Raw genomic sequence first — 26708 nt, 5'->3', positions numbered from 1 at the left:
AGTGGGGAATTAACGCTAGTAAAAAAATATTGAAAACAAAAACGGTTCGGGACCAGAAGAGTTTGTGAAACATCTTTTATTTATTCTGCATCATTTAGCCTCCTTCAAAGTCCACTTTAAAACCAACGGTGTGTTCAGTCTTCAGCAACGATCATGTCTGCTGGTGTTGAAGTGGTTCAGTCAAATCTCCCCTGCAGGATGTTATCAATGAGTCTGTAGTTTAACACTGGGATGTAACAGTGTTGAAGGGAAACTGGGAAGTTCTCCACTTTACGAGCCGTCGAACAGCACCTGAACCCACCGTTTGGTTCTGGTGGAACTGGTGACTCTGTTGTGAATTTGGCGAAGCTTGAATTGAGACGCAGCGAGAGGAAGGCACCTGAATGTCCGGTCAAGTAATCCAGGATCAGACTGTCTACGTAGTGTGTGTGTGTGTGTGTGTGTGTGTGTGTGTGTGTGTCTATCTTTGCGAGGACCAATTTGAGTTGTTGATAAGTTGTGAGGACTAGTGTTCATTTTGTCAGCTATTAGTGAACCTCATCCTGTTGGTTTTAGTTGACTAAGTTTGAGCATTTTAATTGTATCTTTTAACCATTTTGTTAAATTCGTCGTAAGAAAACTGTTGACATTTTAGTGTTTTAGTGTCGTTTTTTTGTTTCATTTCTTTTTTCGATGGCCAGTTTTTGTCATTGTTTACTTTGCTGCATTGAAAAAGAAAATATCAACAATATTGCATGTTGGTATCTAGTCACAGTGAGAGTTTAATGCCGTTTAATGCCGTCTCGTCATCGTCGTGGAAGAACATGTGTACTCATCGTATAAGTGGTTCTCAAATGGGGGTACGTTACTGTAGGCACTCCAGGGGGTACGTGAGTTAAAAAATATATATATGTAAAAGTAACATCCATTCAAAAATCCTTTAAAAATAGTTAATTAATACATATTCAATAAAATATAAGTGTAAGTGTCATGAACTGAATTGTATATATTATATCAGACACTGATGGCACAGCGCTGTGTTTTACATCTTTTTTTTTCGACGAAGAATGCTTGGCGCTGGTTAGGAGGTACTTGGCTGAAAAACTATTTTACTGGGGGTGCATCACTGAAAAAAGGTTGAGAACCACTGGTTTAAGTAACCGTCTTAACACTGGGGGCATTTTCAGACTGTCTTCCTGTTAAAGAATCCGGTTGAGGTGAAGTGTAGTGAGGCTAAAGGGATGAAATGCATCAATGTGGGTCCTCACAAGTATAGAGGCACCGACGCGTGTTAGTGTTTCTCGGTCCACGTCGGCACCACCTGCTCGTTCTCCTCCCGTCGGCTCGGTAGTGTTTTGTGCGCGCCGTGGTGCGTCTTGTTCGTGGTGTGATGCGGCGCGCGGCGCCCGCTCAGCCACGGGTGCATCAGCAGCTCCTCCGCCGTCAGCCTCTCCGCGGGAGACTTCCTCAGCATGCAGCCGATCAGACACTTGGCTCGCGGCGACAGCCAATCCGGCACGCTGAAGGCGCCGCGGCGGATCTTGGCGAACAGCGCGGCGGGCTGCGTGTCCTGAAACGGGTACCGTCCAATCAGCATGGTGTACAGGGACACGCCCGCGCTCCAGACGTCCGCGGCGCGGCCCGAGTATGACCGGCTCCCGTTGGTCAGCAGCTCGGGGCTCACGTAGGCGGGGCAGCCGTGCCTGTCCGTCAGAGAGTCGTCGTCGTGGTCACCGTGCAGGAGGACGCAGTCGTCCAGGCCGAGCAGAGCGAGACGCGTCCTGCAGAGAGAAAGACCCACAATGCATCAGTATCTGTAGCACTGGTGTTCAAAGTAGTGTTGGAGGCATTACTAGTAGTATTTCTTTCTTTAAGGTTTCATCTGTACTTTGCTGATACTTCTAATTATACTGCCGCTACCACTAATACTGCTAATACTACAGATGTAAGCAGTAGTATTATCAGTGTTGGTAGCATCCATAGTAATTAGGAGTATTACTAGTGGTAGTATTTTAGCATTATCGGAAGAATAATTGGCAGAATTATTTCAAGTATGCTATGCAGTATCAGGATTTATATTAGTAGTAGTATTATGTTCAGTAGTATTCGCAGTTTTATGAAGTATTTTTTTCAGTGGTAGTATTAGTAAGGTTAGGGTCGTCAGTATCCGTAATTGTAGAAGTATGAGTAGTTTTTAGCAGTATCATTGGTACTTCCTGTCTGTCGGTCTCACTTGTGTGTATAATAAGCAGTATAAGTAGTACTAAGTGGTACTATCAGAGTACTTCTAGGTCTCACCTGTACTTGTCGAGGAAGACGAACCTGCGGAGCTTCAGGTCTCGGAGCACGACGCCGTGGCGATGGCAGTGCATCACGGCGTTCAGCATCTGGGCGAACAGAAGCCCCGCCTCCTCCTCGCCGAGGCGCTTCCTGCTGCGCACGTAGGCGTGCATGTCGCCGTGGTGACCGGGAAGGAAGACGTACACGCTGTCCCGGCCAATCACCACGTCCAGCAGGCCGCAGACGTTGTTGTGGTGACCGATGCGGGCGTAGGCCGCCAACCGCTCTTGGTAACCGCGGAGAGGAAGCACCTGTAACCGTGGAAACATGGTTATGGTATGTATTTGAGCAATATCTCGAGTATTAACAATATTACCAGTATCGGAAGTATACGTCGTATTTCTAACAACCACGGTATTATTTTCAGGATCAAGAATATAAATATTTTCAAGTAGTGTAGTATTTTTAGCAGTATTAGTAATATTACTAGCAATATATGTATTTTCAGAAGCTTTTGTAGTATTTTAAGGTACTTATGTATTATTTTAAGAGGCTTTTGTAGTTTTTTAAGATACTTAGGTAGTATTTTAAGAAGCTTTTGTAGTATTTTAAGATACTTTTGTAGTATTTTGCACTTTAAATAGAAATTGAATTCAGCATCACAATATAGAAGAATTTTGCAGTATTTGCGGCTGTATTGTTGGCAGTATATGTGGTATTTTTAAAGGTATGAGCAGTATTTTTGCAGTATAAATAGTAGTGGTGGTGTTGTTGCAGTATGAGTAAGGGTAACTCTACCTGGCAGGTGTATTGCTCCTTTGTTTGTGCGTGCTCGGCTCTGTAACTCTTCTCCCCCTCGCATCGTTCAAACAGGAAGTACGATCCGACTCTGGATGGGGATTGGCCCTCGTTGGACTTGGGGGCGGGGCTTCTGGGCCTGAGGCAGTGCGACAGGCCGGTGGGGAGAGAGCTCGGCTCCAGACGAGCTACTTTACATTTCACGATGTCCTGGGGCTCGTCCAATAGCCTCTTCAGACACAGCTGAGAGCGAGCTGCGGTCATGCCCATGCTCATCTGTGATTGGAGGAGAGGAGTGACATCATCAGATTCCTTACAGTTTACCGCTTTATTGATACTATTTTGTTCGACAGTTTAAAATACATCAGTAGATACGCCACGAGTGAATTTAAACGACTTGTTTACATGCTAACATGTCTCTGCAGCTGACATGCTAACGTGTCTCTGCAGCTCACATGCTAACGTGTCTCTGCAGCTGACATGCTAACGTGTCTCTGCTGCTCACATGCTAACGTGTCTCTGCAGCTGACATGCTAACGTGTCTCTGCTGCTCACATGCTAACGTGTCTATAGGCTTCATGATGCAACTTCCTGAAAGCTGACAGACGCTTCAGCTTTCAGATCGTTGCATCAGAGCACAACAGTTTATAGTTTAAACAGGCTTTAAATACAGTCAACACACGCACACACACACGCGCACACACACACACACACACACACACACACACACACATTTACTGTGAGAGAGTATGTGTTGTTCTATAAAGTTTTTCAGAGCCTGTGGTCGCCGTGGTGACGCTGTGTGGCAACCTGCTGTTGGCCAACGCTGCTTTCACTGACACCCTGAGTCATAGCATCACCGCGGCAACGTCATCCCCTGACACACACACACACACACACACCCTGAATCTGTGCTGTTTGATGTGTCATCTCATCGGTTGCACTTTCACAACCGCAGATCAGACTGTTTATATTAAACGACCAAAAGCACACAGACCTCACTAGATTCTACTTGATCTCTACTTTCTGTGAACGTTTCTGTCGCCCGTCTTCCTGAAAAGACGAGTTTACTTTCCATATTCTACACGACTTGATGTTGGAAAAAAATAAAGTTGAACAAGGAATTTGTGACCAAAAAAAAAAAAAAACTACAACATTTAGACCAAGTGGGCGGCTCTTCTTCTCTTGAATCGTCCACATGATTCACCAACATATTCCAGTTTCCCTTTGGCTCTTCATGTGAATGCACTGGTCTCTACTAGTCTACTTATTCTTGTATCTGACTCAACTGACGGAAGAAGTTTCACTCTTGTCATCATCTCTGTCCGGAAGAGGAGATGTGGAAAAAAATGTTTTTACTGAAACAAATACGTCACATTTCTCCACACGTCTCCGTCCCGTCGCTCAACTTTAAAACTGAGACGAATCTGAACTCTCGTAGTTTCGACGAGGAAAACCTGCCCTCTGACATCTTTACAAACTCAGTATTGATTAATCTGCTAATTATTTCCACAGTTTAATTACTAAATCGTTTGATCTGTACAACGTTAGAAAATAGTGAAAAGTGTTCGGTCAAATCCAAGGTGATGCCTTCAAATGTCTTGTTCTCTCAGAGCAATAGCCCGAAAATGACAAAGAACCCCCAATTCTCACATTTGAGAAGCCATCATTTTCAATATTTGAAACAATAATTGCAGAAATAATTTAAGCTGCTATTCAATTATCAACATTGTTGCTGATAATTTTACTGTTGATTGACTTTATTGATGAATTGACTTTTTCAACACTAAAACTCACTTTCATACACAAAGCTTTTCTTCTTCCACATTTTAACTTATTTTACACTATAATATTATAAAGTCAACTGTATTTTTCCTGCCGCTGTTGGTCGTCTTTGTTGGTGCCTGATGAACATGATTGGACCAGCTGGCTCGTCACAAACGATCATAAGTCACTTATATTTATATATTTATTGCTCTCAATCCTTGAATCTGAATATCTGTCATGACATGACAGAACTTTCAACTGAATCCTTACAGTTTGCCACCATGGACAAAAAGTGTTTTTTTTTATTTTTTGTAAAGGTCAAAACCGTAAAAAAAAAAAAAAAAAAAGGCTCCTGAGTTCTTGTGTCAACAGACCCATCTCCATGACAGCTGAGCACACTCATCCTCTCAGAATGATGAAAACCATTCTGAGTTTCATTAACTGGTCCCAGTAGAGTCCAGTAAGATTCTACTGGACTGCCATCGGCTCTCAGGCCGTGGTGTTAAGTACTGTACTCAAATACAATTCTCAGGTATTTGTACTTTACTCGTGTACTCCCATGTTCTACTCATGTAGCCAACAGCTTCTCCTCATTTAAACTGACCGCTGTGTTCACGTTAGATAAAGATTTAACAATAAAAGATTAACTTATATGATCATTTCTCCAGATGAAACTACCAAATAACTATAATAAATAGTTAAAGTGGGCTCCACCTTTTAATGGTGCGATGTATTGGCTAATGCATCAGTAAAAGTAATCTATAAATATGAATGGAACACTCTGAAAGAGGTCATTATGCATATTGAGTGCTGGTTCTACTTTTAAAAATACTTTAAAGGTTGTTTTATTCAACTTAAATTAACGGCCTTTGCTTATAATTAAATATGTGTATAATTCATTGCTGCTACTTGTACAGTTAAATGATCTGAGCACTTCTCCCACCTCTGATCTCAGGTCGGTTTCTTACCTTTTGCGCTTCAGACAGACGGACTGGTTCGGACTGCAGGTCAACAGGAAACCAGTAGACTCAGCAGAAACCCAGTACAGTCGGCGTGGAGCAGATCGTCTGTCTGTGGACCAGAAGTTGTCGAAGACATTAAAAAAAAAAAAAAAAACACAAAAGGTTTTCCCTCGACTGGAACCAGCAGCTCTGATACTGGGAACACTGGGGATGACGTCTTTGTCTCGTCGTATTATTATTGTCTCGGTTGCGCAACGTGTCGTCAGTCAGCTGTTACTTCAGTTTCTTCTTCTTCAGTCTGAATGAGATGAAACTCCGATCGTGAAAAACTGAAGAATAAAAAAACCAAACAGTTTTTGTTTTGTTTTTCTCATAAAAACTAAAAATGAAACTATTTTTTTTTTTTTTTTATGTATATCCGGAGCTGAAGCGAACAAAGCCGAGTCGACCCGAGTCCTTCCGTCCGTCCGTCCGAGTTCAAAATAAAATACAATCCCGAGTGTCTCTGTGGTTTTAGATCCAGTCGGACCCTCCGGACTCTGGTCTGCTGCGACCCCGCTCGTCTCCAGAACTTTCCGGCGGACTGAAGGACTCTGGCTGACTCCGGGTCCGTTTGGTTCGTTGGTCTGGTTACGTTGTTTCATCCCGCGGGGGGCGGAGCTTAGATGGTGCAATCCTGAGCCGATCAGTCGTCAGAAAACAGACACGAGACTCAGCGGAGCGGTTTCATTATGAGTCTTTATGTTGACGATGCAGAGGAAGGGCCCTCTTACTTTTCTATATATACCAAAAAAGAAGCAATATAACAATAAATAGAAATAAATAAATAAAGTGTGGACAATTTAAAATGATCTCAGGTAAAAGTAAACTTATTATTTAGATAAATATACTTAAAGTACCAACAGTAAATGTGCTATGATACATAATGTGTATGATATCATTATGCATTCAGCTTTAAGCATTAGTGCATCTCTTTAATGTTGAAGTTTCATCATAATTTATATGTTATTTATATTAGTTTACTTTGATCTGAATCTCCAAAGTAACTCAATGTACCAAATATATTTAAGGGAGTAAACATGTACAATCCTTCTTTAGTGGAATAGGAGTGTAAAGTTGCACACACACAAAGTGAAGTACCTAAACATTGTACTTGCATACTTGATATACTTGTTTCCACTGCTGGTAGCTTACATTACACAATGAGTACAAGTTAACACCGTTTGGTTGTGAAGATACAGACGGTGAAGTTTCTGCTTGCAACGCATCGTATGTATTTACTTGTTAGGAGAATGAGGAATATTATCAGTGTCCACATTCATTCAACCTGAGTCACAGTCAACATTTTGGAGGACAGCTACTACCAAAACATGTTCTGTGAGAGAATGTGTACCAATAACAAGTATTCCAGTAGCAAGTTGTTAAAGAAGTTATGTTGGCAACGGTCTGAAAAAGGGAGGAGGATATATATTTAAAATATCATAGAGGCAGCACGGTGATGATGTCAGCAGCTGCAACAGTCAGAGATTTCATCTTAAACAACAGCTGCCCTGTTTTATATGTATGGAAGATGATTACATCATATATTATTACATTATACGCTCCTGGTGTAAAGATTAAAAGCACAAAATCACAAACTTTGATGTAGTGCCTTCAAAAATAAGTCTTTTGGTGCATTTGCTTTGCACTTTCAAAATGCCTTTGTGTTCGAGAGGTGACGTACAAATAAAGTTACCTTGACTTTCCTGTGTATTACCCAGAATCCTTCATTAAACGATCAACCATAACACAACAGTAGGCAAGAGACTAAAACAGTAATACGTGAAATTAAGGTATTATAATAAGTTTTCCTTTGACAGTAATAGTATTATCATACAGTAGTAGTAGTATATGCAGTAGATGTGAAGGTTTCCTCTGAGAGTAATAGTAATATAATACAGTAGTAGTATTATATGCAGTAGATATGAGGTTTTCCTCTGACAGTAGTAGTATTATAATACAGTAGTAGTATTATATATACTATATGTGCTGTTTCCCTCTTGACAGTAATAGTATTGTAATGCAGTAGTAGTATTATAATACAGTAGTAGTATTATATGCAGTAGATGTGAGGTTTCCCTCTGACAGTAATAGTAGTATAATACAGTAGTAGTAGTAGTATAATACAGTAGTAGTAGTAGTAGTAGTAGTAGTAGTAGTAGTAGTTTAATACAGCAATAGTAATACAGTAGTAGTATAATACAGTAGTAGTATTCTATGCAGTAGATGTGAGGTTTCCCTCTGACAGTAATAGTAGTATAATACAGTAGTAGTAGTAGTATAATACAGTAGTAGTAGTAGTAGTAGTAGTAGTAGTTTAATACAGCAATAGTAATACAGTAGTAGTATAATACAGTAGTAGTAGTAGTAGTAGTAGTAGTAGTAGTAGTAGTAGTTTAATACAGCAATAGTAATACAGTAGTAGTATAATACAGTAGTAGTATTCTATGCAGTAGATGTGAGGTTTTCCTCTGACAGTAGTAGTATTATAATACAGTAGTAGTAGTAGTATAATACAGTAGTATTATATGCAGTAGATGTGAGGTCTTCCTCCGACAGAAATAATATTATAATACAGTAGTAGTAGTATAATACAGCAGTAGTAATACAGTAGTATTATATGCAGTACATGTGAGGTCTTCCTCCGACAGAAATAGTATTATAATGCAGTAGTAGTAGTATAATACAGCAGTAGTAATACAGTAGTATTCTATGCAGTAGATGGGAGGTCTTCCTCAGACAGAAATAGTATTATAATACAGTAGTAGTGGTATAATACAGCAGTAGTAATACAGTAGTATTCTATGCAGTAGATGGGAGGTCTTCCTCAGACAGAAATAGACCAATCACGGCCGTGTTTGTTTGTAAAACTTGAACAGGTGACCTGCAGAGCTGCAGCCAGCTGCTGACCTTTGACCTTAACCTGTTCGCCAGAGTTTGTTCAGCATTCAGACACGTGTGACACGTTGTGCCTTTTTCTCAACTGTGTTTCCCTCACCTGTCTCACCCAGGTGAGTGACCTCGTGTCCACTTACATGATCTCCTGACTTCTCATTTGGGGAATCTGCTCTTTCAGATTATACCTTTATATTATGCAGAATGATATAAAATATTGCTCATGTGAGGTATCGTAAATCATATAAACGTATGAAAATACGGACACAAATGTAATATTTCATACAAGATTGCTCTAAATGAACATCCTCATCTTACAGTGAACTGTTGACATATATTTAAGTAGTATTTTTATAAATACTTTTAATTTTTGCATTTTCCTCATTATTTATTTTGCTTAACTTCATTTTTAATTTTCTTAAATTGACTTAATATTTGTATGCATCCATCTATCATCTATCTATCTGTATATCTATCTATCTATCTATATATATATATATATATATATATATATATATATCATAAAGTATCATCAAAATGTGCTAAAAGCCTGATGCCGTATGATCCATTTCATAATTATTTATATTATATTGCAGGATTATAATTTTAATTGAATCTTTATTTATAATACATCATAGTTTATTTTTCAATTATATTCTTCATTACTGATCTGAATCTGTAAGGTAACTCATGTTATCAGATTGTAAAAAGTAGAACACTTGCCTCTAAAATGTGGAGTAGAAGTACAAAGTTGCATAGATTGGATAAAGTAAGTGTCAATAATTGTACTTGTGCAGTACTTGAGTAAATGTACTTGGGTACATAATTAAACTGTTTACCTACATGTGATTATATGAAGTAACCCTCCACAAGTAGTTTGTACACAGAGTGTGTACTGTGTGTGTTTCCACTGTCAGTCAGTGGATGAGTCTTCACATGAGACACGTGAGACACTAATCTGCAGCAGGAAGTACAGACAGACGCCTGCTGCTCTACAGGAAATGAGGTCATCTTCGTTATGTAGATGTACTGTGTGTGTGTGTGTGTGTGTGTGTGTGTGTGTGTGTGTGTGTGTGTGTAGTCAGCTCTGCTCTGATTGAACAGATTCCAAACGACAGGTGGAGAGCCTAACTGACCTGGTTACACACACACACACAACTGCACGCACATACACACACACACGCGCACGCACGCACGCGCACACACACACACACACACAGCAGGTTATCTCCACATGGTAGTGTGTTTTTACGCCACATGATGAAATATTGAAGAAACAGAGGATGATGAACACTGTGTGTGTGTGTGTGTGTGTGTGTGTGTGTGTGTGTGTGTGTGTGTGTGTGTGTGTGTGTGTGTGTTAAACTTGACTGTCTCTTTCATAACCGACGTGATGAAATCAGAGGCCAAGTGTCTGACTCAACTACGGCCCGCCATGAGAACACACACATACTGAGAACAACACACACACACACACAGACAGACACACACACACACACACGCACACACAGCGACACACACATGTTTTCTTCCACACTATCCTCACTTTCAGGATTATCACCTGTGCTGCTGTGATGCCTAAGTTTTGATCTCCACCTGAGTGAGGTGTGTGTGTTACAGCTTTAAATCCACTTCCTGTGTGTAGACCTGCCATCTGCTCTGGTGGCCTCTCTGTTTGCGTGTGTGTGTGTGTGTGTGTGTGTGTGCGTGTGTGTGTGTTTCGCTTCAGGGCATCTTGAATGTGTGGAACACTGGGAGTTTTAAGAGACCGTTTAAGCTTCGGGGTGATTCAACGCCACGATATCCTCGAGCGTATTGATCCAGTGCTTTAAATACAGACTAAACCAGCTCACACTCACGTTTGAGATAAAACGAGATGTGTGTTAGAACGCTGAGCCGAGACCAGACACATATCCTACGGCCATGTGGGCGAGGTACGCTCACCTGTTTGAGCCCAACTCACCTCTCAGAGGAGACATATCGGGCTCATTTTCCAGCTCATACTTGAATTTATTGTTTCTTCTAAAACATGTTTGCATGCTTTAAAGTGCAAAATAGTCTTTTATTTTCTCCCATTGTCTGTGTGGCAACAGCTTGGGTCCATGTTTACTTCCTGTCCGCTGATGTCACTCACACGCACTGCAATTGAAAATGAACTGGGACACTGAGTTCACTTCACACAGTCACTCACAACATGTATGGAGTTTTCCACAAGCTGCTTGTCAAGAGCTGTGAGCAACAATCGCCATGTTTGTTTTTCACGTTTATCATGACAACTTTGGAGGAGTGGCTTTGGAGCCTGAAGGGACGGATTTGGAGCTAACGCTGCGAGCTACTTTCACTGATGAGCAGTCGGCAACACTGATGGATTCTTTTAATATCTAGACTACTCCTGCTTAACAAGATGAACAACCCAAGCTTTAAACTGGCCAATTCAACACTGAGCGCCTCATTTAAAATCTGTTCCTATCTTTCTGAGCACTTTGAGGCTACGTCATGTCAGCTGAGGTTAGACGTTGCAAACACTTGAGTCGTAAACACGCAGATTCAGAGCGCTGCAGAAACATGAGGACCTGGTTCACACCTGGTGAGTCAGACTCTGAAAGACCAGCACACAGCTGTGGTTGAATATTTTATACTATATTAATATTTGTCGCTGACAGGAGGACGACACCCGGAGCACTTCCTGCAGAACGAAGACTAAAACTGAGACGAAGTGAAGAAGACTTCAGCTCTATGGTCCCTTAAAGGTCAGCGCTGTCTGAACTCTGATGGACTTCCACGATTTAATCCACTGCATCGATCTCTCTGTGGGTCCTGGTCCTGGTCCTGGCCCTGGCCCTGGTCCTGGTCCTGGTCCTGGCCTTGGTCCTGGTCCTGGTCCTGGTCCTGGCCCTGGCCCTGGCCCTGGTCCTGGTCCTGGTCCTGGCCCTGGTCCTGGCCTTGGTCCTGGTCCTGGTCCTGGTCCTGGTCCTGGCCCTGGTCCTGGCCCTGGCCCTGGTCCTGGTCCTGGTCCTGGTCCTGGCCCTGGCTCTGGTCCTGGCCCTGGTCCTGGTCCTGGTCCTGGCCCTGGTCCTGGTCCTGATCCTTATCTTGGTCCTTTGTGTCGGCTCTCTAACATTTATTAGGCGTCTCAGATCATTATCGTCTTAATAGAAAAATTCTCAATGATGCACATTTTGTACTTCTTTGATTTCAAGTATTTTATCAACTTTCTTAATTTAGAAAATCACCCGCTGATATTTAAGTACAAGTATATTTACTCAAGTACTTTGCTTTAGCACAGTTTTGAGGTAATTGTACTTTTTTGTATTTTTATTTTTTGCTATTTCAGAGGCAAATCTTTTACTTTTTACTCCACTACATTTATTTAACACCTTATTACTTTGCATATTTGAATTTATGAGAAATAAATATGTATAATTAACTCCTGAATAGCAATGTGATATTATAGTTTTAGAAAAGATGGCTCAGGGGAACTGAGCTACATACATATGTAAAGTATTTAAAAGTAGCTCCACCTTTACCAGCTGCAACATTTGTGATGATGTATTGTATTCAGCTTGAACCAGATACTTGGTATTTAAACATGGTAAACATGGTAATTACAGTTTCTAATTTAATTCACTGTAATTAAACAGTATAGTATATATATATAAATATGTATATAGTATATATATGAAACCTGATCTTGTCTCGGCTTCTTCAGTTCAGTCTTCTCTGTAATCTTCCACCACACACGTGCACACACATATACACACACACACACACAGACACACACACACACACACACACACACACACACACACACACACACACACACACACGTAGAGGTCACCAGGGATGATGCAAAACTGAGATAAGAGGAAAATTAAATACTCTGTGTGTGTGTGTGTGTGTGTGTGTGTGTGTGTGTGTGTGTGTGTGTGTGTGTGTGTGTGTGTGTGTGTGTGTGTGTGTGGTACATCTATATAAACACACACACACATACAGTGAGGCCGGCCTGGGATTGTCTCTGTGATGAAACCAGCAGTAATGTCTGCTGTTGGCATGACGACTCCATCCACTGTGACATGACTCTGTGTGTGTGTGTGTGTGTGTGTGTGTGTGTGTGTGTGTGTGTGTGTGTGTGTGTGTGTGTGTGAGAGAGAGAGAGAGATGGGGAGTCTGACCTTTGACCTCTTCATTGTATGTTAAAGAACGAGCTGGATTTTATTATAGAGCCCTAAATCTTAAAATTTTATTATTAATATTATTAATAATAAGATAACAAACAACATATAAATAACAGCAGGATATCTGAAAGAACATCTGCTGAGGATTTAATCTGCTTGAGTGAATTCTGTTTAATTCCTCATCAAAGCTATTTGGGTTTGTGATTTTCTTTAAATTAGGCCAAAGACCGCAAAAACAAGATGTTCGGGAGGCGCTAAGTTCCTTTTTGATGTCCATCAAAGCTGCATTTCAAAACTGAATTTAGATCTATTTTTTTGGGAGTCAATTTTCCTGAGGGGTGACTTTATTTTCCCGTTAATTATGTTTTTATCCTGTTTTGTGAAGCTTTTTGTTTCGATACGACAAAGGAAGTCATTAGTTATCATTCTGACGTAAAAATAAAGAACGATGATTACAACATCAGTAAAGTGTGTAAACACATAAAGTAAAGACGGTAAATGGACCCGTACCTGTAAAGCGCTTTTCTAGTCTTCCGACCACTCAAAGCACTTTAACACAACATGACGTCATTCACCCATTCACCCACTGATGAGAGCAGCTACCATGAAGGTGCCACATCAGGATTATCTAACATTCATGCACCGCAGGCGCAGCTACGGGAGCATTTCAGGGTTAAGCGTCTTGCTCAAGGACACATCGACATGGGCTATCGGAGCCGGGGATCGAACCGCCGATCCTCTGATTGAAGGACGACCCTGCTCACCACTGTGCCACAGTCGCCAAAGATGTGACGCAATCAGTAAAACTGCACTTGCTTTTGCTTTTGCTCTTCTTAATTGGATGTTTCTGCTTTTAAGTTGTGACATTTCATCTGTGAGAAGTTTTATTCTTCTGGGTTTCGGATTCCACTATGCGTTTTCTGACGTTGTATAAAACCTCTTCTGTGTGTAATGAACCTCTCAACTCAGCGTCTCCATCAGCGTCTCCATCAGTGTCTCCCCAGGTGTGTTGCATCAGCAGCTAATTAAGCATCATATCCTTTCCCCCCTGTGACCCTCAAAGCTCTCCTTTATTTATGAAGCGGCATGATATCATCATCATCGTCATCGTCATCATAACACCGGAGAGCGAGCGTTCGTTCTCATCAGTCGGGTCGAGTAGAGTTTATCGATCTGATGGATGAAGCTCTGAACAACCAGCGTCGGCTCCCATGGTAACGACTGTGCATTGACAATATGAACTGAATGTATTAAATCTGTAGTGGGTTCTGCTATTTTGCCGCCGCCATCTTGGATTACGGCCGTCGCCATCTTGGCTTTTTGCAATCAGACTTCTTTTTGCGACCGGAGGAGTCGCCCCCTGGTGGCCAGAAGAGAGAATGAAGTTTAAGACACTCCTGCATTAGCTTGGTGCTACTTGAAGAGGTAACAGCGTGAACGGTAAGTTGAAGACAGTAAAGTCATTTTGATGTATACGTTCATCGATGTTTCGAGGTTTAATATTGCAAACACAGAATATGCATATAGGTTGAATAATGCGGATGTGTTCATGATGTCCTGTTACAGGAGACCGATCCCACGAGCGATGAGCGGTTCTGGGCAACGCGATGGCTCCAAACCGGCAACCGGTGCAAAGTTTGCATGAATTCCCCTTTAATTGTCTGTCAGTGTGAATGGTTGTCTGTCAATGGAAGCCGAAAGTGGAATTAAACGCATTCACAAGCTTTTTTGCTGCGTTTTTAAGCCGCCAAGAGCATAGTTTTTTACATAGTTTTTCCTTTTTGGTAATGAGCCCTTCCTTCTGTTTTGCTTTGCCAGGAAGCCCAACGTTTCTGTTACTAGTCGATCGAGAGTCAAACCAGACCAAAAGCAATGCAAGGGTTTGAGCTGTGAAGTCTTTGTGAATTGCACAATATTCAGAGAATTAAATAGTAATTTGTCTCTTCATTTTCTTTTAGAATGGCCTCTTTTAATCATGTTGTGTAAATATAAGTATTTGGTTCTGTCGCTGCAGGAGGCGGTCTCCTAGGTGATGTAATTGTCTTCATTCATTGATGATTGAGGATGTTCCAGTTCGCAGCACTCGCTTTGCTTCGGTCTGGTTTTACTCTCGACCGATTGGTTACAGAAGCTTTGGGCTCCAAAAAACAGAAGAGAAAACAGTTTCTGACTGCTTGCCGCTCTAAAGTCTCTACGTAGAGCGTCTTACAGGCGGCGCCTTTTTGCTTAAAAAGCGGCCTTCTTAACATGAATCGAGGGAAAATAGAGGCGTTTAAGGTCACTTTCGGCTTTCCATATCTGTCTGCTGTGTAAGTGTATCCCGACTCGTGATGTTTTTTTGACTTTCAGATAACAAACTAGAACTTTCCTTAACTTTGATTAAAAACAGTCCAACGTGACGTAACTGATTCTCCTCTCAGGAAGTGTGAACATTAATGACTCACTGATAATGTGATGAGCCGGTTGGACTGATTTTTTTAATTTTTTTGTCCTCGCTGCTCGTTGAGCAGATAGTGTGACATTTAAATGTTCAGTTGATTTCATTTTTATTGAGTTTAATACAAAAGAAGGTCAATAAAAGTGTTAAATACATCAAATAAATATAAATCAAATGTTTGTCCGAATTTTCTCGACACTAAAAGAAAAGTTTTCAGTATCAAGACGAGGGAGTAAAAACTATGGCAGTTTGTAAAAACCTAAATAAAGTAAATATAGAAGAAACATCAAATATTAATTCTTATTTTTACTCTGTGTATGTGTGTGTGTGTACGTGTGTGTGTGTGTGTGTGTGTGTGTACATGTGTACGTGCATGTGGCCGTGGTTTCATTGCTCTCCTGTGCAACCATCAAATGCAACTTGAGGCAATACCCTACACACACACACACACACACACACACACACACACACACACACACACACACACACACACACACACACACACACATCTCAACTGAAACAAACAAAACAAACAAACACACACACACACACTCCCTCCATCACCATCCAGCTGCTTTCTGCCGTAACGAGGTGCAATCAACACGCAATGCTGACCAACACACACACACACACACACACACACACACACACACACACACACACACACACACACACACATACGCAAACACACACGTACACACTGAGTCTGGTTGAAAGATGAAGTCAGCCTCTGATTGCAGAAGAGTTACAGAGTGTTGACTTGTTCCTGTGTGTGTGTGTGTGTGTGTGTGTGTGTGTGTGTGTGTGTGTGTGTGTGTGTGTGTGTGTGTGTGTGTGTGTGTGTGTTGACCTCGTACTGTCATGATGTCACATCCATAACAGTTGCATTAACAGACACAGCAACATTCATGCAACAAAGTGAACTCAAACGAAGACATTTTTGTTTTTTTATCTATCAACTTTCAATGTTATTTTTGATTTAATTCAGTCAACAGTGAATGATATAAACTCAGATTTCACCTGTAACTACATTTCAGGGTAGAAGAGATGAGAAACTAAATATATAAACTAAATATATAAATGTACGGTGATGGCGTCCGTATGACAGGAGTGTGTGGCAGGCGGATGCGTTATGAATCATAAGTAAAGTCATCAGTACTCGAGTGGCCGAATAAAATCCTCCTCATCAGTCTTCTTCAGACTAAACATATTACAATTTAAAACACTTTTAGACCAACAAAAAACTTTTAAAATATGAAATGAATAATGTTTCAAAGCTCTGTAGGATTCAGAAAACACTGAGCGGCGAAAATCTAAATGCCGTTGATCGTCATGACAATTTATCGTCATGACAATTTATCGTCATGACAATTTATCGTCATGACAATTTATCGAAGTGATGAAGTGTGAACATAATAATCAGGATAATTGTATATGGAGCATCAGGAACGCGGCAGGTTGCCGTGTGTGTGTGTGTGTGTGTGTGTGTGTGTGTGTGTGTGTGTGTGTGTGTGTGTGTGTGTGTGTGTGTGTGTGTGTGGGAATTGCACAGAACGTCTGCATGATGCAACACACACTCATACACACACACACACACACACACCCTTTGGTGATGAATGATGCTCCAGAAGTGAAGGACCTCCGTCAGATCACACACACTGTCATCACTCTTCTGTGATGTCACAACCAGGTGATTTATTTACACCTGACTCTGATCTTCAGTCTGTTTGTTTCTGTCTGATTCAACAGGACAGAATGAAAAGTGAAGAGCAACCTTCAGCCACTAGAGGGAGACAAACTCCACCAGCTCATGAGGTAAATCTGGAGGACATTCTGGACTACAAAGCCTTAACTTTTCGTCGTCATTGTAGTCCCCTCCTCCCTTTAAAAATGTCCCCACTTTGCAAAACTGTCCTCGTCTTACATAAATGTCCTCATATTACGTAAAACGTCTTAACTTTAAGAACATCATTAAATGTGTTTATTGACGTGTGGCACATTATCTTTGTCGTAGTCGTCAGTTTTCAACGGTTTAAAAAAAAGTTTATTTCCAGACACAGAGTCAGAAAGTCCGGGTCATGTTGAAGCTGTAATGAATCCAAACTCGTGACCGTGAACTGATCACAAGTCAGCAATTATCTCTCCGTGTGAGTTCTGTCAGAAGATGCAGACTCGAGGACCGTGAGGTGATTTATTTTAGGTTGTATGAATGGAGAGAGCCTCACAATACTACAGGGTTTCATTTCATGAACTTTTAAAAAAACGTAGATTTCTTCTCCACAATCACAATTTGGATGGATCTTTTTTTTTTATGTTTTCTTTAGGACCTACTCAACCAGTAAAATACACACACACACACACACACACGCACACGCACACGCACACACACACACACACACACACGATCCAACATTGTCACTCTATTTCTGCAACTTTTTCCAATTTAAATCGTTGACAAACATTAATAACAACAATGTGTGTCGCTAAATTTAGTGCAGTACACAAAACGTACAATATTAAAATACAAATGTGTCAGATTTAACGCAATACAAACTCATCAAACTTAGGTAAATCAATGAAGGATATTACTAATATTCAAAGTTATAGTTGGTGCGTCTCTCGTTTTATTTGCTGCTGTGTTACACTGACAGAAAAAGGACACAAAACTAGAAACTAAATAAAACCCTCAACCCTAATAAAATGTGTTTGTGAATCGGAGACATTCTCACTTTGTTTTTAGAGACGCGCGTCGCTTCGACCTAATTACAGAGACAGAAACCCGATGGCCGAGTCACCGGGAGCAATAAAAGACACAACTTGTACCTGTTATATAAAACATACAGGGCACTGCTGTGAGTCTGCAATCTAGCAATGCAATGTAACCAAGTCTTTACTTAAGGTGTACAAGTACCTTAAATAGTACTGTATTTATTTTAATTACTTGTACTTTATACTTTAACCCCGCTACATCTCAGAGGAAAATACTGTCCTTTTGACCGAAATTACCCTACCCTACTTCTCAAAGGATTTATTACCTCAAATAAACCGTAAAGCAAGGTGTGCTTCTGGGCGGGGCTTCCTTGTGATTGGCAGGTCACGACCTCGGCGTTGTTCGGTCTGGGAGTTGTCCGTGTTTTCTGTCTTATGGCTTTAACAACAAAGTGGTTTCAACTTGTGAAAGTTAACCGTCACATTTTGGTCGCCTAAAAAAAGGTTCAATCGAGCGGTTGCGAAAAACCAAGATGGTGTAGAGTTTTAATACTTTAGTTTGTCAAATTTGGACTTGCACATGTATAATAACCTTTTAAGCCCCATGGGACCTGTATAGGTCCTTTTTTTAAGATTTTAATTAAACTGTGTAAGACATTACAATAATCATGAACAAATATATTGATGCTAGACATCAAATTAAACAAGAGAACCTGGGCTACAATAATTAGTCAGCCATTTCAACACAACTCAAACACCAACTAAAATAATTATTAAAATAAAATAGTTATAATTTTGTCACTAGTCAGCCCACTCTGCATGTTTCCGTAACTAGCAGCCCGTAGCTTGGTGCTATCAGAAAAAGACAAACAGCAAAAAGCAAGACAATTCCACACAGATTCCAAATCTATTCACCAAATTCCTCTGCTGCAAAACATCACCGAGATATAAACCAAAGAACACAGCAACATAAATCGCTGAGTCAGCAAATTTTGAAAAAAAATTGAGAAAATAGCAAATATAAGAAAAAATGCAGTTCCCTCAGTAAATCCCCACTAATACAAGTTTATTAAACATCATAAGTCATATACAAGTGAAATATAAGGTTTGCTACGTGAAAAAATTCAAATGTCACAGATACAGAAAATATGCGCAAATGTGCCGAAATGCTAATTTTGCATTCTCGCCTGAATTCTCTCTGTACTTTACCCAATCTGACTTTGTTCTGCTTCACTTTTTCAAGTGAAAACAGTGCAGAGAGACTGTTCACATACTGTGCTATGATTTGGGAGAGACTCAGGGCTTAGTGAAGCATCATTTCAAGGAGATAATCATCCTGAAAGTGCTTTTTTCTATAGGCGGACCTGGAACTTCTTAATTGGGCTTAATTGGATAAATACATGTTTACTGTGTACATTAATGCATGATATATGATCATTAATAAGGGATATTATTATGAAGGATATGTAATGCGTAAGAAGGTCACTGTATGTTATCGTTGCTCCGCCCTCTCGCGTCTCTTCTGGTTGCAAAAAACCAAGATGGCGACGGCCACGATGCCGAACTCGAGGCGTTAAATTGTTCTCAAACATTGAGTGACTTCTATCAGTCTTTGTAAAACTCCCAGATCTATGAGGATGTTGTCCCACATCGTTTCCACAGGGTGCACAATAGAAAGCAATCTTTACTACGACTAGCTTGTCGCCTGAAACTCCTTTCAGACGTGTTCTGGCCTCGTCCAGCTGAGGTCCAGGAATGCCAAATATCTGAATGACATTTAAATAGACGAGGTCACATTTTTCACATTTCCACTGAGGTGAAGGAACGCAGTAATGTTGAGCGTTCGGCTCATTCATTCGACATGTGACAGAAAGAAAAGTTCAACATGACACAAATGTTTCTGTTGTTTAGAGAAATAAATACAGATTTCTATCTAAAATAAACTTGGGGATGTGGTGAATTATTCTCCTTCCTCCGTCGCCCCGAAAGACCCTTTCGATGATTCATCCAGTTTAATTCAAAATGGTGAGTTGAATTATTTGTAAATTAGATCTCGTGAGTGACTCCGCGAAGAACCAATAATAACATGAAATCCCTCTGGTTGTTTTTAGTTTTTTTTTAAAAGAAGACACAGCAATCCAGTGGTTTCGTGTACAAAAACATGAATTGTCAGTTTTGTTCCATGTTGCTCGGAACAACGTTAAAAACGGAAGAAATATAGATAATAGAAAATAAATAACTATTTCTTCACCACCTGCCATGATGCTGGGCTGAAATTAAGCTTCTGATCCGACGCCACTGACAGCAGAACGACATCGTTTGTCTCACTGCAGGAATACTTAGTTTTATGCACATAAACTGTACATTTATCACGTAAAATACCAGATTTTGTCTGTGTGTCTCTAAGCACCAGCTGTGCTCCGTTCATTAACCTGCTAACCAGCTTCCACATGGCTCCTGTTAAACCACACACACACACACACACACACACACACACACACACACACACACACACACACACACACACACACACACACACACACACACAAATTAATTAATTAAAAGACAAGAGTCTGATTTATCTGTTTCGTTTTCAGACGTCATCCGTGTCACGTGAAACTTTTTTACCTCCTCAACGTGACCGCAAAGTTTCTTTTGTATTTGGTAGTCGTGACGATCAGATTCAAGATTTATTTCGGGACAGCATTGTGTTTGTGGGGCCCCTTGTCCTCCCCTTGTCCTCACTACAGGGACCCGTGTTGAAATCCGACTCGCGGCCTTCGGCTCTCCTCATTTCTTCACCATCACGATCCATTAAAAGCCCCACAAAAAAATAATCTTTAAAGAATAAATGTGTTTAAAAATATGCAGGTGAAAATGTACTGAGGCTCAATTTGAAAGTTTGGGGTTTCCAGTCTGATGAACTCGCCACAAAAACACGCCAATAAAAGCTCACTTCCGGCCCGTTCTGCTCCTCTGGTCCCAGTCCGGCTCTGGTCCCAGTCCGGCTCTGGTCCCAGTCCGGCTCTGGTCCCAGACCAGCAGACCCACATGAGCTTCATTAGCGGCTGATCCGAGCGGCAGCAGGGCAGGATGTGAGGTGTGTAACCCGGTCATGAGACTCGACGCAGAGTTCCAATTACTGTAAAACGGACCCCGAGCTGCCGCTCATTAAGCCGCCACAACTCCGCTCCGATTGGCTGAATCCAGAGTTTGAGTCGGCGCCCGGCAGGGTTGATCCGGTTTAGGTCGACAAATTTAACCAAACGGATGCTAACGTGCTGCGCGTTGATTTACTTTGAACCGTTGTAAACGTTGAATTGCTAACGTGCTGCTCGCTAACCTGCTAGCTGCCAGTTATGTCATCGCATGCGTGGAGCTGAATGCTTTTAAGTGAATTTACGAGATGAATATGATTCCTCAGGCAAACTAAAGCACTAAAAAACAGCTAGCGAGCTGATAGCCTCAGCGATAACCTGCCGTGTGCGAACAGGCTGTACAAGATGTTAATGTATCACCTGAACAATAAAATGGCTTCCTGCCGGTGGAATCGAGGTCACAAACCTTGCGGTTGATAATCCCCGTAGACGGCGTGGCTTTGGGAGAATTATTGATCAGTGTACGACTTAGACATTTATCAGCTGTTGACCCCGACAAGACTCACTGTAGTTTCCAGGAAAACAGTGAAGACGCAAAGATGTTATCGCGCCAAAGAAATACACCTCAAACGAAAACGACAACATTGTTCCTTTTTTCACTTCAGTTTTTGTTCAGAGTGCACAGTTCAATTTTATTTTCACACAATTTAACAAAGAGAAGAGTGTAATAAAGTGTGAACATAATGAACTTGATATGGAGCATCTATTAAAATATAGATTGGAGTTAACGTTTTCCTCTTAACGTAACAAATGGAGGTTGCTTAGCTGCTTCAGTAAATATTTAAAACTGATTTGCATGTGCGAGCACACGTGTGTCCTTTGCACCGGTTATGTTTATGCAATGTAACGAGTTAATTAATGGTTTTCAAAGGCGTTGATATTTCGTCTGTTGGACCACAGATACAGTATAGAGTTTCAGTTATGGAAAATTAACCCCAATGGTGCAGTCACGCATTCAAAATGTTACTTAAAATATAAAAGTATTTGCTTTAAAATAAAAAAATACCAAAAGTAAAAGTGCTCGTTTTGCAGACTGACCCGTTTCAAAATAATATATATTATTACTCCATTATAATTATAGTTGCATTGATCATCGTTAAAAAAAGGGAAAATGTATTTGTTGATTTTATTTTTCGATTATTAAACGCAACCTGTGAAGGTAATAGTTAGGAAAAGTACAACAAAAGTACAACAAAAGTACAACGTTTCCCTCTGAATTGTGACGGAGTGAATACAAAACAAAGTAAAGTACAACACATTTGTGTAATATTTGTCTTCTTTTTCTCGCCATTCATTCTGTGTGTGTGTGTGTGTGTGTGTGTGTGTGTGTGTGTGTGTGTGTGTGTGTGTGTGTGTGTGTGTGTGTGTGTGTGTGTGTGTGTGTGTGTGTGTGTGAGTGTGTTGAGCCTCAGAATCAGAACTGAAGTAAAATCACGTTACTGTCCGTGGGGCGTGACGCAAAACCAGACTTGCACAATAAAAATGTAAATCACACACACACACACACACACACACACACACACACACACACACACACACACACACACACACACACACACACGTCTACAACTTTGCGTCTCCATTGGCTGCAGCTGATGAATGGGCGAGTTATCGACCAATCAGGAGCATGTGACCAGAGAATATGTAAGCTGATCGCTTATCAGTTGGCTGCACTATGACTGTCGGTCCCTCCATCACACCCACACATTTATACACATAATCGCACACACGGTTAGTGACAGAAACACACACACGCACATCACTCGGCTTTATATTCATCATCATCTTTATCATCATCATCGGTTGTCTGTCATCCGTCCATCATGCACAGCAAAGAACAAATCAGGTAAGAAAACTTCTTTCTGACATTTTATTACAAATATATGTTGTTTTGTTGTTTTGTTGTTTCATAAAATGTGTATCAAGATCTTCCTCTCCTTGGAATAATAGAATAATAGACCAGTGTTTCCTAAAGTTTTTTGGCTTGTGACCCGTCGTCTCTGCATATTTCTAGTGTGAACAATTCAACCAAAACATTTAAAATCTTAGATGAGATGAAATAAATCATTCTAATGTTTTATTTCTGCTTTCTTGTCCTGTAAATCAGTTTATGACCCCTCATATTTATCTTGGAGCCTCGTGTTATTGTTAATAACAGTTTACCGTGTTATTCCATTGTATGAACCAGATTTCAATGAAATGCTCGATGGTTCCTGCTGGTCCTTAAAAGTAAACGCAGTGGAAGAAAACAACTGGAGAAATACATTATACTAAGTATGTTTACTGGGTAATTACACATAGCTGGGAAACCAAACTGAATTTGTATTTAAGAGAAACAATATTCTGCCAAAACTTTGGATAAGAAAACAAAAAGGAGCTTTGGCAAAATCCCGGTATTTAGGGAAATACCTCAAATCGCTCCTCCCTCGTTCCCAATAGTCTTGTTTTCTTCCTCTCTGCCTACATTTACGTACCGGTGGGAACCGGTAAGTATTTTTATTAGATTCATCTGTAAAAATAAAGAGTTGCTGAAGTTTATTAAAGGTACAGTCTGTAGCATTTAGAGGGATCTATTACATGACAATACATTACTATTGGCAGTAATGGAACGTAATGTTAATAAGTATGTTTTCGCGTCAGTTCTCCAACACGATTAGCAAAGTTAAGTTAAGTTTTAGTTGTAATCTACAAGTTTACTACTTGTTGTCATATCGTCAATGTTACTGTAGAAACACAGCAGTCTTCCGGACGATGTAGCTTTCATAATGTTTTAGTTTTGACAGTTATTTCAAAAATATTTGCTCATAAATTATTTTTTTGTTCATAATTTTGACATAAATACTGCGACACTCATGATCCTCGAGTCGTGAATCAGAGCCACAGACGCCGGAGTTGATGAACTCTATTTAAATTGAACTGGTTGAAGCCCTTTGCCTCTCTATTAGCCCAGACTCTGACCAGCTGCCATGGTAACCAGTGGAGAAATAAATAATAAAAAGTAATCCGGCACGTAATCCCCTGTAATCCAGCAAACTGCTGTATTAACGCTCCGATTTTGTACGGATTAATGAGAGCGTGTTAATTAGGAACAGACACAGGCTAGCTGTTTCCCCCTGATTCCAGTCTTTGTGCTAAGCTAAGCTAACCAGCTGCTGGCTGAGAGTGATCAATCGGACAGTGATTAGGTCTGTTTCCCAGAACGTTTCCTTTCATTCAAAGATGTAATGTGGTGTAATATTTGGCCGTTTTATATTCTACGCTATTGAACCTTCCTCGAGTTAAAGATATGCCATTTTACAGGGTTTAAATTCTTCCCAATTTAATTTTTTTTAAATGGGTCTGCTCTTCTTCCTGTCTGCAGTCATGAAGAATACCAGAAGACAGCTGATTGGCTGAGGGCTCAGACTAAGCACCGCCCCCTGGTGGCGATCATCTGCGGGTCCGGACTGGGCATGCTCGCCGACGCACTCAAGTGTCAGGACTCCTTCGCTTATTCTGACATCCCGGGCTTCCCTCAGAGCACAGGTACTCTGAATATACATAATTAGTTTTTTAAAACTATCAACATTAAATCATATTTGCTGAGTAACTTGATTACTGACCGACAACCTGACTGTCAGTCTGTAAGTTAAGTCTTGAGACATTTTAATGACATGTATTGATGAACAGTCAGTATTAAACTGCACAGAAAGAAGTGTGTGATTAGCCTAGCTTAGCACAAAGACTGGGGGCGGGGGGATCTCCTAGCATAAATCCACTGAGCATACCGGAAAATAAAATGCAGGTTTGCATGTAAACATCACTGTGTCTCTCATCTTCATCCTGACTGTGTTGCAGTGCAGGGTCATGCAGGTCGGCTGGTTTTCGGGGAGCTGAAGGGGAAGACATGCGTGTGCATGCAGGGTCGCTTCCACATGTATGAAGGACACTCACTTGGCAAGGTACACACACACACACACACGTTTAACTAACATTAAAATAATACAACATTCTGGGGAATATACTTATTGATATGTCACTCATGTGTGGACGGTAAATATGAAGCGACCGCCGGCATCCTGCCAGAGCTGAAGATCCAGCTCCCATCACATCAGAATCTAAATAATGAACACGCTGTATTTCATTTGTTTCATCTGTATGAAAAAACACAAAAGTTTAAAAAAAAAAGGACAAATTTACTATTAGCCAAATTTATGGAGGTGTTTAAGTGCTAAACTCCGGTCGCAACCTTCCGGTTCTGTGTCTTAAAACTTAAAAAGTAATGACCAGCAGGGGGCGACTCGTCCGGTCAGATTGTATAGAAGTCTATGAGAAAATGACTCTACTTCTCTCTTGATTTATTCCCTCAGTAAACATTGTAAACATGAGTTTATGGTCTCAATCTCAAGTCTTCTTCAATACAGCATGATTATTTAATAAATGATGGTCCATTAACAGTCAAACAGACCATAAAACGGTCAAGATGTGATAACTTACGTTCATTGACTGCAAATAAAACAATCCAAGATGGCGACGGCAAAATCACCAAACTCAAGATTTTGAAACGTCAGTCCACTTCTTATATACAGTCTGTGGCCAAACTCCAGGAAGTTACTGGTACTGGCCAAGAACTAGTGCAGTATATAACGTCTGTATAACATGAAAAATAATTTTATACTTTAATACAGCGGGCTAACTAACGAGCTCCAGAGTTGCTAGTAGCTGGTTTTTGTAGCCTTCATAATGTGCTGGAGGCCGTGAGGGTCGAAGGAAAGATAGAGTTGCATCAGGATGAATGTAGGATCAAGTGGTTGTGGAGCTTTTCCACCTCTAATACTCAATTTAAACAATTATTGATTAAACGCGTCTCCTGTGTGTCCCCAGTTAACCTAACACACACACTCTCACACACACACACACACATCTGTGCTAGCAGGGGTAAACAAAGGTTAAGAACTTGCTCGCGGTCATTTTGTTTCTGGGAACAAAGCTCAGGGCTGGAGAACAGTATCTTTCATGAACTTTTTGTTGTTGTTGTTTTCAACCGATTCACATGCTAGACTGTTTTTATTAATACGAACAGAACAATAAACAACAAACACACACACACACACACACACACACACACACACACACACACACACACACACACACACACACACACACACACACACACACACTGGATGTGAGTGGATTAAACCCCTTCAGTCACGCAAACCTTGCTGTGCATAATACATGAGGTGTGTGTGTGTGTGTGTGTGTGTGTGTGTGTGTGTGTGTGTGTGTGTGTGTGTGTGTGTGTGTGTGTGTGTGTGTGATATGAAGCGAACAATAGCAGCATTGAACAGCCTGCGAAAAGGCTGCATGTGATCGAACTCATGCATGACTTTAGCTGAGTTTTTACACAACACACGCGCACACACACACACACACACACACACACACACACACACACACACACGGTCTCTCTCTCCGGTGTGTGTCATGCTGAGTAGACCTGACTGTCCTCTAGTTGACATTCTAACTGATA

General features: G+C 40.8%; 2 protein-coding genes across 2 annotated transcripts in view; one reads left to right on the top strand and one right to left on the bottom strand.

The window, feature by feature from the left end:
* Positions 1-91: 91 nt before the first annotated feature.
* Positions 92-5886, bottom strand: LOC306737307 (tribbles homolog 2-like). Its single transcript, XM_079219026.1, has 4 exons — positions 5793-5886; positions 3058-3333; positions 2278-2570; positions 92-1760 (listed from the first exon to the last, which is right to left on the bottom strand). Exons 2-4 carry the CDS (start codon positions 3331-3333, stop codon positions 1271-1273), a joined length of 1059 nt encoding a protein of 352 aa, XP_079075152.1. The 5' UTR covers positions 5793-5886; the 3' UTR covers positions 92-1270.
* A 17136-nt stretch (positions 5887-23022) lies between these two features.
* Positions 23023-26708, top strand: part of pnp4a (purine nucleoside phosphorylase 4a) — a gene marked incomplete at both ends in the record, with an annotated part of 6225 nt that continues 2539 nt past the window's right edge. Inside the window, 3 exons of the mRNA XM_079218489.1 lie at positions 23023-23045; positions 24561-24724; positions 25037-25140. Coding sequence (XP_079074615.1) covers positions 23023-23045; positions 24561-24724; positions 25037-25140 — 291 coding nt within the window. The remainder of the gene's footprint in view (positions 23046-24560; positions 24725-25036; positions 25141-26708) is intronic.

This window comes from Taurulus bubalis (genome assembly GCF_910589615.1).
Source record: "Taurulus bubalis genome assembly, chromosome: 5".
NCBI classification, from domain to species: Eukaryota; Metazoa; Chordata; class Actinopteri; order Perciformes; family Cottidae; genus Taurulus; species Taurulus bubalis.
The sequence above is the reverse complement of the archived record's forward strand: the minus strand, read 5'-3'. Positions and strand labels throughout refer to the sequence as shown.